General features: G+C 46.0%; 1 protein-coding gene across 1 annotated transcript; it reads right to left on the reverse strand.

Annotated features, from left to right (window-relative positions):
• Positions 1 to 1,668: 1,668 nt before the first annotated feature.
• On the reverse strand, positions 1,669 to 11,765 carry LOC144104292 (retinol dehydrogenase 7-like). Its single transcript, XM_077637192.1, has 5 exons — positions 11,034 to 11,765; positions 7,927 to 8,133; positions 6,152 to 6,334; positions 4,378 to 4,510; positions 1,669 to 2,499 (listed from the first exon to the last, which is right to left on the reverse strand). The coding sequence occupies exons 1-5, from the start codon at positions 11,236 to 11,238 to the stop codon at positions 2,166 to 2,168; spliced, it is 1,062 nt and encodes a 353-aa protein (XP_077493318.1). The 5' UTR covers positions 11,239 to 11,765; the 3' UTR covers positions 1,669 to 2,165.
• Between the last annotated feature and the right edge of the window lie 1,548 nt (positions 11,766 to 13,313).

A 13,313-nucleotide genomic window follows, 5' to 3' on the forward strand; every position in this document is an offset into this window, starting at 1 on the left:
ATTTCCTTTCCTAAAAAAACAATTTTCAATTTCAAGGTTCGCCGTCATGGGAATAATAATAATTGGTTTTTTGGGGAAAGGAAATGGCACAGTATCTGTCTCATATATCGTCGGACACCTGAACCGCGCCGTGTGGGAAGTGATAAAGGAGGGAGTGAAAGAAGGAAGGAAAAGGTGCCGTAGTGGAGGGCTCGGGAATAATTTCGACCACCTGGGGATCTTTAACGTGCACTGACATCGCACAGCACACGGGCGCCTTAGCGTTTTTCCTCCATAAACACGCAGCCGCCGCGGACGGGTTCGAACCCGGGAACTCCGTCATGGGAAGAAGACGAAGTGGGCTCAACAACACTCACTGACCACAGGGTGCCTCGATGCCCGCTCGCCGCTGCACACTATGGACGATAGCCTCGCTTGCATGAATGCGACAGACATAGATTCTACTCCACTTTTTGAGGAAAAGTGCAAAAATGTGGAGGAAGAGAGCGGAGGACGAGTGACGCCTTTCCTTCTCAAAACCTGCTATTTTCCACAAAAAGCTCAATGGAATTGTTATCCTAGCTTCGTTGCTTGCGAAGTTGATAAATTAATCTCGACTAATTATGATACCTATTAAGCAAAATACAAAATAAGTGTGACTTGCTCCATACAATAACCAGCACAAGCATTTGGTCTCGTAGACATAGTTCGTCGGCATATTTTTAAACATTGGCTAAAGTTAGCTGGGACACCCTGTATAACCTTTCACAGCCGCCCCATAATCTTCGTATGGTGTCAGTCCAGGAGGAAGTATGGTCTACTGTGATAAGATTATTCCTATTTTCATTAATGTTTCCGACTAGACTACATCTGGGCATTGGTCATGTTGCACGACAGATGTGGTTAATCGTGGAAAATAAGTAGATTTTGACATCGTTCAAATTCAACTTTTTTTGTCAGTGTATGAAGTTTATTCCCCGAAGCTCGCCAATCCTTCCGTTTGTAAATAGTACACAAAGTGAACAAGGTAAAAACAGGAACACAAGAGGAGGACATACAAAGAACCGTGTTAACAATCCTGAGTACTTTCTTGTCTTGTGTTCCCGTTTATGTCGCTGGTTTCAGTACGTTTCCTCCTCTCCCAGTAGCCATCATGGTTGCCCTGTTGAAAGCGAGCAACACACGAGGCCGCCTCTCAGTCTGCTAGCCAATGTTTAAAACGAGGACTTGCCTTTGCCTGGATAAGCCCTATTTTTCCTCCCTCCAGACGCAGCTTTTTTGGAACGTAGACTAGCGGTCTTAAGGTCCCCCTGGACTAGCATTTATTTTGCTTTGTGTTGTCAAGGATCCCATTTTCAACCATTCTCTCTGCCGTGACTAACGTCTGTAAAGTTTTCAGGGGCGCAAAGACCGCCCATAGAAGTCTTGGAACCAGTCAGGCATTGAAAATGACAGCAAGTATCAACACGGCTAGCCTGTGTCGTAGCACTCACTGAACTGGCAAGCATTAATTTAGTTTCAATGACACAAGTCGTACTTCATGAAACACACGTCACAGAAAAGCAAAAAACTTTTTTTTTCCTAAAATGGGACAACACACACACGCTCTGAAACATTTTTTTTTTAAATAGTTGCTGGGGAGATCGATAAGGACCGTTTGTAGCAAAAATAGCTTGACAATAGCACTATTACCGGGAGGGGGGGGGGGGGGGGGATATTTTCACCTGACGGCTTAAAGGCCCCAAGTCGCAGAGAAACCGGTGCTGGCGCTGCTGTCGGCATGACGAAAAAATCCCGACTGGTCGAGAAGGTGGCTGATTCAAGAGGCTTACATAGATGGCGCCAGCCACACCACCGGCGCATAAGAAACCCCCCTCACGGACCCTCGGGTTGCAAGTCAGATATATACTTACCGCTACGCCATGCACTCACGTTCGTACGGCTTCGTTAAAACGCGGCTTTATACGTATGTCATAGAGTCTTTCACATAATGACTGTGATTGTGAAAAAAATAATAATGTTCATATCTGTAGGTGCAAGAGGAACCACTGTCACGTTATACCCTTACAGGTGGGCTTAAGTGCCCCCAATCTTTTTTTTGTCAGGCATCACAAAGAGTAGCATACAACTGAGTTGTGATTGAGGTCGATAGCACGTGAATACAATTTTGGGGAAGTTTTAAAACCTTACTTCAACCTTAGCTGAACTTTTCGTGTGACCGCAGTCACTGCGTCAATGACTTCACTTGGAAACGACGTCATGAAAGCTATGAAGGGCGCGTCTCGGCCTAAAGGTGACCGGTACATAGCCTTGGGGTAGGTTTCTCGGACTGCCCTTTCAATAACGTCCACGCATTCTTCGGGATCTTCTCTGATGACTGGTTTGAAATTACTGTCAAGCGTCTTCATCCAGTCCTCGATGTCTTGGTAGCTGTAGTTCGCGGTGACTTCCGGCGTTTGTTGCTTGAATTCTTGCATGGCAAGGACCATGGGAGTGGGCCCTGTCTTGAATATGGGGGTCCTGCGTGCGCAAAATGAATTATAGGCGAAGCGAAATAATAATCAAGAATTTCTCAGCATGGCCCCGCGAAACTAGTTCCAGAGAAGAGCGTCTGCTGAGGAAGCTAAATTTTAACTTCAAAGTGTCATACGCAAAGAGTGCCACTAGGTGTGCAAAATGGTAGAAGATTTAAAAAAAGTGATGTACCACGTTGAAACTGAGCTGCTACTTTGTTCGCGCTGTTTATTCAAGATGCTTAACCAACTAGCTCGCCAAAACGTGTCATGGCATAAGGTTTTTTTCTTATAATCGAGGTATGGTCAAAGGCTCATTTTCTAAGCATTTCACACTAACGAAGCCGAGCACCAGGCAGGGTAAAGCTTGTACCACTTGTATCACCGTTGAGTATCCGGCGGCACTGGGGATAACCGCCGCCGCCGCCGTAAATGAATTTCTTGTTTGCAGCTGCTCTCGATAACAAGATAGGCGCAGAGGATCTAACCATGCTATGAAGCCGGGACAAAAATGAACGAGACAAATACTTGCGCTGCTTCTATCTAGCTCCCTATTTTCCTGTCTTCTTGCACGCTGTTACTGCCTTTTCTTCCACATGTGCCAACAGTGCGGTATTAGCCCTTTTCTAGAACGAGATAGGATGCAATTATTATTATGTAGGAGGGCCTTTGGTATACCGACTCTGGTAAGCGGTTAAAGGGCTCAGTTATCATTGGATCACAGGAACCTTCAGATGAGACTTCGAAACGAATTTTGAAAGACAGGCGCAGTCAGGTAGAATCCTCGAACGACCAGGAAATGCCTCTCAAAGTGTGCACTCCAGCCCATGGACTGAACCGATTGTCATGAATTCAGTGTCATCCCCTTGAACCTACTAGCACGGCATCTCAGGGGCTGTTAGTTGCAAAAGAATGAACGGCCGACGAGCCTGTTTAACAACGACGTCATGACAATCGGTCGATGCCATTGGCTCGAAGGTCTTTTGAGGGACATTTGCCGCTTGCTCTTGAGTTGTATCCGATTGCAGTTTGCCAGCGTAATCGCTGCGTCTTGGAATGACGAAAAAAATGGTGAAATGTGGCACACACTCTGTTGAGTAAGACATTGTGGAAAGTGTTTTGTTGCACTTGGAGGAGCTATTGCATTTCGTGTCTGAATTTATGTTTTGGATGACAAGAGTATGGTAAAGTGAGAAAAGATGCTCAAGACTAAAAGTAACTGCCGCTTTTAAGCTTGTGTATTTACAATTTTGTGCAAAAAAAAAATTTTTGCGGTACAATTAAAATACGGCCTTCGATATCAGGAAAGCGCCGTGATCTAACAGAAGCATTGTTTTCGCATGCTGATAAATTTCATGGCAGCATTGTCCTGAGTGATTAAATATATATTGTAGTGCATGTAGGGCCTCCTTTTGTCTCCCAAAGAAAATTATGATCATAGAAGTAAGACTTCATTAGACGATGTTAGGAGTCTCTCTTACGCGCGTAACGATACGCTGACATCGAAGGAAAGGTCGAATGATGCAAAATCAGCTCTGAGTCCGTTGTGGTGTGCACCCAAGTTTTTTCTCCTTTGTTCCCAGCGGAAATACTTGCAATGCGATTCTTACTGTGGGGCGTACAATTTCTCTCGCGACAGCCTTTCGCTACTTTTCTTTACGAAGGGAAGACACAACAGCGTTAAGGAGCACTTGCCGTCAAAAAGTGGTCTTTGACTTAACCTATGTCCTTTGCTGCCGTGTCTCGTTTCCTTCGCCTTGTATAACCTCGATTTATTAACGCTCCTAAATACATCCCGGCACCTTAACTCGTCTGGGCTAAAGCTCCGACCAAGGTTGACCAAAATTAATGCTTGTCTTTTCATACCTGCGCTCGCGGTACTGACCTGTACGCGGATGGCTCCACGATGACGAAGTCGACACCGCTGCCGTAACACTCCCGGCGGAGGCCGTCCATCATGGACACCAGGGCGTGCTTTGACATGCAGTAAGGTGCTATCATGGGTAGGGTGAAACGGCCTGGAGCGTGGAACGAAAAGAGATAGAGTTAGGAAACACAATTTACCTTAACGAGCGTCAAGAGTAGCGAGATTGCTTTGACTCTGCACCTATCAAATAAAGGCAACCTGATGCGACCAGTAATCCGAACAGGGAGGCGTAGAAGATAAAGAAAGGCCGTAATATTAAAAGCCTTATCTAGATATTTGCCTCAGAAGGAAAAGCATTGAGCAACCTTTGTAAAATAAAATATGGTCAATGGGTTTGCTTCCGTGCCATGCAGTGAGGCTCTTGCAGCATCTGTAAAGTCGTAACTGCTTTATCAATGAACACGAGAATACCCCTCACATTGAAGTGGTTTTGAACGCTTGTGATGCATGATCAGCATGGTCCAGGTGCAAACTGATTGTGAAAGTTACATTTAACAAAAGCTGTGCATCGGAGCTTGAGGTCGCTCATGCGGTCCTATTTCCTCTTACTTTGTATTGGTCCGAAGCACAACTTTTGGTTGAAAGAAACACAATACTTTCGCAAGGTTTCTTTGCTTAAGCATACTTTCTCGCGTATTTCAGAAGCCAATGGACAAAACAATAGCACCTCCTATGAATGTGTAGTCGATATCTACAGACGCAGTTCGTCTGGCTTTGATGCACAGCTTAAGGGTTGGCTCCACACCTGATCTAAAAAAAATGGCGCGCAGGACGCAAGACAGACGGACAGGACGACGCAGACAAACGCTTGTCTGCGTCTTACTGCCCGTATGTCGTGTTTCTTTCGTACTTTTTTGTACACCATGAACCTTCACTAACTCCGGCAATTTCGGCTTTACTTAGCTCCAGGACATCCAGAAGCAAAAATGATTCCTTTCTGAAAGTTTTGACACCTTGAAAAAGATAAGAACGAGTCTTAGCTTCAAAAAGAGGTCCAAGCTGCAGGATAGGAAGGAAAGGTAATCGAAAAAAAACCCTAAAGCACTTACTTCATGTTTGCTATTGGTATGAACGATGAACCTAAAGGTCAGTAAAATGTCCGTAAGCCTTCCTATGCTGACCTGGCTATACAATGGCGACACAGTTGATGAACAGCCAGAGAGAAGAAAAAGTAAAGTGGGAAGATAATAATAATAATAATAATAATAATAATAATAATAATAATAATAATAATAATAATAATAATAATAATAGGTTTTGCGGGGAAAGGAAATGGCGCAGTATCTGTCTCATATATCGTTGGACACCTGAACTGCGCCGTAAGGGAAGGGTAAAGGAGGGAGTGAAAGAAGAAAGGAAGAGAGAGGTGCCTTAGTGGAGGGCTCCGGAATAATTTCAAGAAAAGTGTTGCTAATTCAGTGAAAAGGACGTTATTGAAGGATAGTCTCGTTGTAGTATCGCAACCTGTCACGCAAGTAGCAACAAAACAGATCCTTGTAAGCTGAACTAAGACTTCTGCGCTGAAGAAAAATAACATGAAAATGACTTGCAACATTTGTACCGCCCTTGTCGGCTGTAGCCTATACTGGATGGAACGTAGAATTCAGCGTAGGAACATTCAAAGCGCTTCCGTTTAATCAAAGCGCAAAATTTTTTGGAGAGGTTGGCTTTCAACTTTCTTGTATTGTTTTAAAGGGAAATGCGCGCAGCAACTGTCTCACTGTACTCTCACCTAGTGGACTGGCCACGGCGATGACTCGGCCCTTACTCTTCTTGAGGAGCGGCAGAAACTTTTTGGTGACGCGAAGAGCTCCGAATACGTTCACGTCGAAAATCTTAATGACAGTGTCCATGGTCACCCATTCAAGGAGGGCCGAAGTTCCGATTCCGGCATTGGCGACGACCGACCAGAGTTCTGCATCGAAGCAAGACATGGTAAGACGCTTTGGGTTGCAAGAACAGTGGACATCAATGTTCTCTCTTAAATGCATCTCAGAGATTATTAAAATGGAGCGTCACAGTGTGGAGGTGATGTGAGCGGAAGCAGTTAAAGAACATGGTTCCCCTAAATTGGCCCACTTTTAAGCTGGACAGATCATATAGCTTCGTCAGCAACTAATATGCTGTTTCTGAGCAGAGGACGGGTGATATTCAGTGACGTTCGCTAGGCTTTCTTTGGTTTATTGCAGGTGTATACTATTCGATTTTGTAACAGGCTATCTTTATAAAGGCGCTGCGTTACACGGGGCATTTTTATAATTTGCCCTTTTTCCTGAACCTAATGCGTAGGCGGATCAGGATGGTGATTACGGTAATTTTGTATGTTATCATACTTACTACGCTTCCAGTTTGCCATAGAGGTATTTCGTCTATACAGAGCGCCGCTTACCTCACGGACACAATTTAGGTTAACAGAGGCAATAGGGATGTTTGAACTACTAGCACCTTAAAACCAATGTCGCAGATGCTGGCAAAATCACGCTGTATTCTCTTTTTACCGTTAGTTTAGTTGATGGACGTGTTGCATGAGTCCTTCACGTAAGCTAAACATTGGTCGTATTCATATGCCAGTATAGGGGAGCTTTGTTTCCCGGTGGGACCACCGCGTTGGCGCAGTGTATGGTTACGGGCCCGGCTGCTGACTCAAAAGACGCTGGCTCGATAACAGTCACGGCGATCGCAATTCGCCTCCATCGAAATGGTAGCGGCCCGTGTACGGTGCGATGTCAGTGCACATTAAATAACCTCAGGTGGCGGAACTTCCCGAAGTCCACTACTGCGCCATTCATTGTTTCAGTCTCTTTGGGACATGAAACCCCATAAAACCAACGAACTTTGTCCTCTGGAACTGGGGCCGGTCCCACCTACACTATGCATGTCTTGGACTTGTGTCGTCGAAAAAATGGGGATCAGCATGGTTTCATTATGTAAAATAGCTCATGAGGGGAATGACGCCCCCCCCCCCCCCTCCCCGCCTCCACCCCCTAATCGAACCTTCGCTTCTGTGTGACAACACAAGGAAGTGGGGACAATGGAGAAGCAGTTCATGCCATAATGTCGGCCCTACTGTTACTACATAAATAAGTTAGGACCGCTAAAATTTAAGGATTATCTGTTGTTTGTTCTAATGAAGCGGCACTTTCAGGCGCCTCATGTTTGATTACTCTAACAATTTAATTGCAGCTAAAGCTATCACACTAGTTTTCTAGGTAACGCACTTTATCATGCTTATAAAGCTTGTCGTTACTTAACTATCACATGAAGGCCTTCAGGTTTCTATGCGGTGCTGCTGCTATCTATGCCTGAATTGTATAGGGGCCATTGCAAATATTTGCTATGGGAATATGGATATAACTAAACATGGCATGTTTCCAAAATACTCTCCGCTTGCTGTCCAAGGTGTGAGCTTTGTTGTCCGCACTTTCTCTAAACTTGTGCAGCGTCGTACTTTGAATATTACGGAGACGAAAATTATGTTCCTTCAGCGGTATCAGCAACTGGACTTACCTCGGCAGCCGAGATGTCTTTTGACAGTGTCTAGGGCGTCATCTACGTGTGCTTGCTTCGTGACGTCGAGCTCCAACACCTTAATATTGGGCAGGCTTTTGAGTTCCGCAGCGCCGTCGCTATCACAACTCAGGCAGCCAGCAAACACCAGGAAGCCCTGTCGAGAGAGTCGCCTCGCCAGCCTGTGACCGAATCCTGTGTCACAACCTGTACGAAGGAGATTTCCCCATTTTAATGCAGTGTATTATAGTATGAGATAAAAATTAAGTGTAGCTCAAGATCTGGATAGTGAATAACACAGCGGTACTGATTCATCGGTTGACCATTTCATTAGAGGCGGTGAACATAAAATGTCAAAAATACACGAATTGGTAGAGCAGCTTTATTGCTGGTGGGTCGCAAAAAATACACGTCCTTTTAAAGCAAACCGAACAAAAGATCCGAAAATCAATTATCGCCAAGAGTGCCGGTGGGGGTGCTTATGTGTAGGGGGAATAGTCTCACAGTGGTACAGTGGTCTGTCAGTAACTGTAACGTCAGACATTCGTAAGCTTCATCAGTATAGCACGTGTCGTTTTTAGGTGGACTTCTCAGAACAAGCGCAGAAACAAGATGGCAGGAGAAAAGAACATATTCGACGACACAGGCGCTACTCGTATGCATTCCTTCAGTCTTGTAAATTCTGTGCTACCTGAGTTGACGATTGTTTCTTGTAGTCCAGGTCATCAGGATAAAGGAAAATGCACTTAAAATCATTTATTCGCCTGAGCATAGTGGGCTGAAAGCGGAAGCGTTCATTCTCAAGACCACTTTTGAGCCCCCATCCATGAGTTAGAAAGATCATGATTCGCCTTTCTTTTTTTTACGGTCATCCTTAGAAGGTCCCTGAAAAAGTATTTGAGATTGTCTATAAAATCCTCGCACTATGTAGAGTACAGACCAACGAGCGTTCACGCCGCGTACAAGACCTCAAAAGCGAGCCGATAATTTACAATAGAATTTTTAAAACTCCCACTTCCGCGCCTGGCTGCGACCTGCGGTGCTGGGCTTTCGCCCTAATCTGCACTCCTTACGTCAGCATCCGCGCTCGTTACGTCATGAAGCGCTCGTTACGCCAGCAGCGGACTGCTAGCATTGGTTAGCGCCCGTCGGCAGCCGGAGGAGGGGGCGAGTGCGAGGGGCCGGCGGAGGAGCGCCGCCATTTCAGCGTGCAAAAAGTGACGAGAGGATAGGAAAAGGCGCGAAGACGCGGAAATTCAAATTCTGACTACCGATAACTCAGCTTCTACAAAACGCCTCTAAAAAATTCTTGCTGGAGGATATTTGTGAAGCGGTGTTCGTTAGTATCCAATGCACATCGCATCTTTGATGAGACCCCCTTTCACAGTCCCTTTAAGGGCAAACTAAAACTAAAAACACAATATTTTTTGGAGCCGCCGCTCTGAGATAAAATGTCGTTTTTATGCTCTTGAGTGTTATTTTTATCATTTTGTTTAATAATTCTGATGTTTCGAAGATTTTGATGGTGATATTCAGAATTTAGTGTACAATTTATAGCAAAAATGCAATATAAAGGAAAACAAATACAGTGGAGCCCACTTATAACGAACTTGACGGAGTTGCGCGTTCCATTTCCTGTAACCCAAGTTCGGAGCAAGAGCAGATTTCGTATTATAGCGAAAAATAGTCAAACCAAACTTGACATTTACTTCTAAAAAAGTTTGTTATAAACATCTGAGCAGACCCTATCAAAGCGCTTTCTATGCTCTCCAGCGGAGTGACACCTGCCACTGGAAGGTTGATGCCGGCAACCTGCTTCACAGACGCGATATTACTAAACAGCTATTAATAAACAGTTGACGAGCGCTAGACAGGCCTTCTCGAGAGGTGTCCATATCGCCAGAAGCGCCCACCCCCGTCATGCACACCCTTCTCTTCTGTCATGCTGTGGTCCTGCAAGTCCTTGTAGTGTTCCACACGGAGCGGTCTTCAGGTCTCGACAAAAGTTGTAATGATGCGGCGACGAAGCTAGTGCAGGCACGTGCGCCCGGAGCTTACCGTCGTCTCCTGTTTGCGCGCTACCTGCACACGACACCAGAGCAGAAGGCGGGCCTAGCCCGACTCATGCCCACCACGCCTATGTTTCTCGTAATATGCTTTGCCCCACCGGCCTTTACGCACGCACTGATTGACCTTGCAGACCATCCACACGCTTAGCCGGCGGTTAACCGCCATTTTTGTTGGTTTCTTGGAGCGCCACGTTCTTCCTAGATGAAGGTTACGGGAACGAGATCACGGCACCCCCTCAATCGCTGTAACGGAGCGGTGCGGCCGCAGTTGTTATAACAGCGGCAGTTCTTATAACGGCGGCTGTTGTAAATTTGCTTCTGTCTTGTCGTTTGTAGCTTACGCTAGTTGTTACCTTTCGCAGCATCCTCTTAACAATAAGCTTTAGGATATCGCTCGTGTTCAATTAAATTAGCGAGAAATTTCTGGAAATATTCAACTTGAGCTCGTGTGACCTTCCTTCTTTTTTGAAGGAGACAGGAGCTACATTTTGATCCCCTCTTGCAAACATGCTGCTTTCAAAAAGCACCTTCTCAGAGCATTCCTAAAGTGCACAACTTCATTTGTGCCAACGTAATTTGCAGCCCGATCAGACAACATTAGGGGGGTATCTACGCTGTTGCTGCAGTGGTGAACTGAAAACATCACTTCCGTTTAGTAGAAAGATGACTGACGTCAACCAGGTTGTTTTTTTGAAAAACACGACGTTTCGGGACCGGCTCGGTCCCTTCTTCACGGTGTGACTACGGGCGAGGAGCAGCTTGGAGTTTTACGCCCTCGTGTTGAATACCTCCGGGTCAATGGCCGCAAACCATGGATGTAATACGAAGTAAGTGTCCCCAGGGAGCGATTAACATTCCTTCGTGTGTGTTGTATGTGCCACGACTCCAGCAGAAGCCTCCTGCGCCGGTTAGCTTCGGTTTAACCTGGTTGGCGTCAGTCATCTTTCTACTAAATTAATTTTCCCGACCAGACAGGCTTCTGTCAAATGTTTTCTTTATCACAACTGTTTGTGCGCATACGACAGCAGGTCCACTAACCTGTAATGAGCACAGCCTTGCCGGCGCCACTGACTTTGGTAACGAAGACTTGAGTCCAGACAAGCCGGGACAGCTTGTACGAAAGTGTCAGGACGAGCCACGTAGAACCGATGATGTGGGCGATCTCGTGCAGCGGAACCATGTATTCCCAGAACCACCAAAACAACAACACAAAGATGGCGCACAAAACCAACGACGTTCTCATGGTGACGGGTCTTGGAGCACTCTAAATTGAACCGCTAAGTAATACTCGGACCACTGTGGGTTCACGTCTTGATTCTTTTGTGGTATAATAGCTCGACTGGCGGAGCACTTTCAGGGTGCAGTCATATTTCGTCGGATGGTCGACATTATGGCTTCGACATACTCACCTGCCGCTCCGCTGAAATTCACTCCCCCCACGAATTCGACGCCACGAGCTCTGCGGCCCGCGACCGGTGCGAGCCGCGGATGGCAATCAACGAACACCTAGCAGCCACGGCAAGGCGAGCACTGAGGGCGAGGGGAGGAAAAGCCTTACGGCTATATATGTATATACATCTCCCATATAGAAGGGTGGCCTAAAGTGCAGAGGCGAGAGACTTGCTTAATGGTGTAGCACAATGAGAAGTGGACAGGAAACCAGGCCTCGAGGCTGCGATGCGTAAACACAAGGGAAAACAGAAAGCGGAAAATGGAACGAGGAGAAACTGAGGAGCCGATGGGGGAGGTAACGAAAGGAACGACGCGGCGACAACATTTCCGCTCTTCTAACGCATTCAGCGAACGAAGGTTGTCTGGGATTCGATCCTCTCCAAGGTCACGCGCGTGTGTGTTCGGGTGGCAAGGAGATCGTTCGACGAGTTGACGACCTTCACCGCTCCGTAAATGCGTATGAACTGCTATAAACCTTCACGCTGCTCACCAGAATTTATCGCGGAAATAGGTTTCAAAGCTTTTTTTGTTTAGTTTAGGAGCAGTGCTTCAGCTGAGCTTAAACTTGAAGCTAAAAAAGACGTCTTTATGTTTTTTTTTTCATTTATACCATTCTTTTATCCTCATTTCCATATCACAACACAACCTGACGTGGCGACTTTATTGTTAGTATTTTTTAGCCCGCTTGTAAAAACATGTTACCAACGCCGCACTGCTTTAGCTTTGGGGCTGAAAGTTTTTAAAAAATTCTCTCTGACAAGACTGTTTGGGCGCGTTCTGGGCTATCTGCCGCTGGCATTTTAGAGCAGTGGAGGAAAATGCCAATCAGCACCGAGTGCTTGTGAAATAATAGCTACACATGTGAGGATACATTGGAGCATTCTCTCCTATAAAAGCTTGCATACCTTGACCAACCACTTGCCTAGATTATGTCAAGATAATGCGGCGATGCTAAAACTTTCCTTCTTGATGTTTTTTTTTTAGTTGTGATATTTGTTCCATCCGGTCTCTTTATAACAGGAATATACTCGAGAGCCACACTCGGTGTTTTTTGATAGTCCTTCTTTTGTTATCTAAGTGTCATCTTAATCTGATTTTAAGATGGCAGTCTTGCCCTAGTCAAGGACAGCAGCGGTGAGGAACTTTTTTCTATTTTCACAATATCTGTAGGCACATAGGACGCCAAGATCAGCATCTAATCTGAGCAGTGATTAGTGCATTACGTTTGCTCTACGTCCACCTTGAAGTACATCCGTATTCCATTCGATGCCAGAGCTCATTTGAATGTTCTGCTCAAGGCGATCACTGTCTCAGCGCAGCTTGTGCGGTACAGTGCTCAACCATTGTTGCACATGCCATTCGGCAGAGAATCACAATGCGCTTTCAACGTGCCCACGCATAAATTGCAATGTTTGGCGAGAGGAAACCAATAAATGGCAACTGCGGAACGCACACAACAGTAGCCACAAACCGATGACCTGAACCATATCAACCGCAGCGGTGGCCGAGTGGTTGAGCATCCGCCTCGCATGCGGGAGGTGCGGGGTTCGATTCCCAGTGCCGCCGGGTACCCACCGGTGATACAATGGGTGCAAGCTTTCCCCTGGTCTGGTGCTCGGCTAATTAGGGTGAAATGCTTGGGAAATGGGTCTTTGACCCCACCTTGAGAAGTCGAAAATACTTTGTGTCATGGCGCTCTTTGGCCATAGATGCCCTTGCGCCATAAAAATCCATAATCATCATCATGAACCATATCAGAGCGAGATCTCTACTCCTCGTTGTACAACTTCGATTTTCATGCGAATGAGACAGTGACCTTCAATGACTCACAAGGTCAAACCGAGCTTAACTGCGTGGTGGTATGGC

This window comes from Amblyomma americanum, chromosome 9 (genome assembly GCF_052857255.1).
Source record: "Amblyomma americanum isolate KBUSLIRL-KWMA chromosome 9, ASM5285725v1, whole genome shotgun sequence".
Taxonomy (NCBI): domain Eukaryota; kingdom Metazoa; phylum Arthropoda; class Arachnida; order Ixodida; family Ixodidae; genus Amblyomma; species Amblyomma americanum.

What these genes read in the sequence shown, in the direction of transcription:
- LOC144104292 (XM_077637192.1), bottom strand. Translation starts at nt 11,238, where the DNA reads ATGAGAACGTCGTTGGTTTTGTGCGCCATCTTTGTGTTGTTGTTTTGG. An exon ending in CAAGGCTGTGCTCATTACAG is followed by an intron (nt 8,134 to 11,033) that starts GTTAGTGGACCT and finishes TCCTTCGTACAG; the next exon opens with GTTGTGACACAGGATTCGGT. An exon ending in AAGACATCTCGGCTGCCGAG is followed by an intron (nt 6,335 to 7,926) that starts GTAAGTCCAGTT and finishes GCTTCGATGCAG; the next exon opens with AACTCTGGTCGGTCGTCGCC.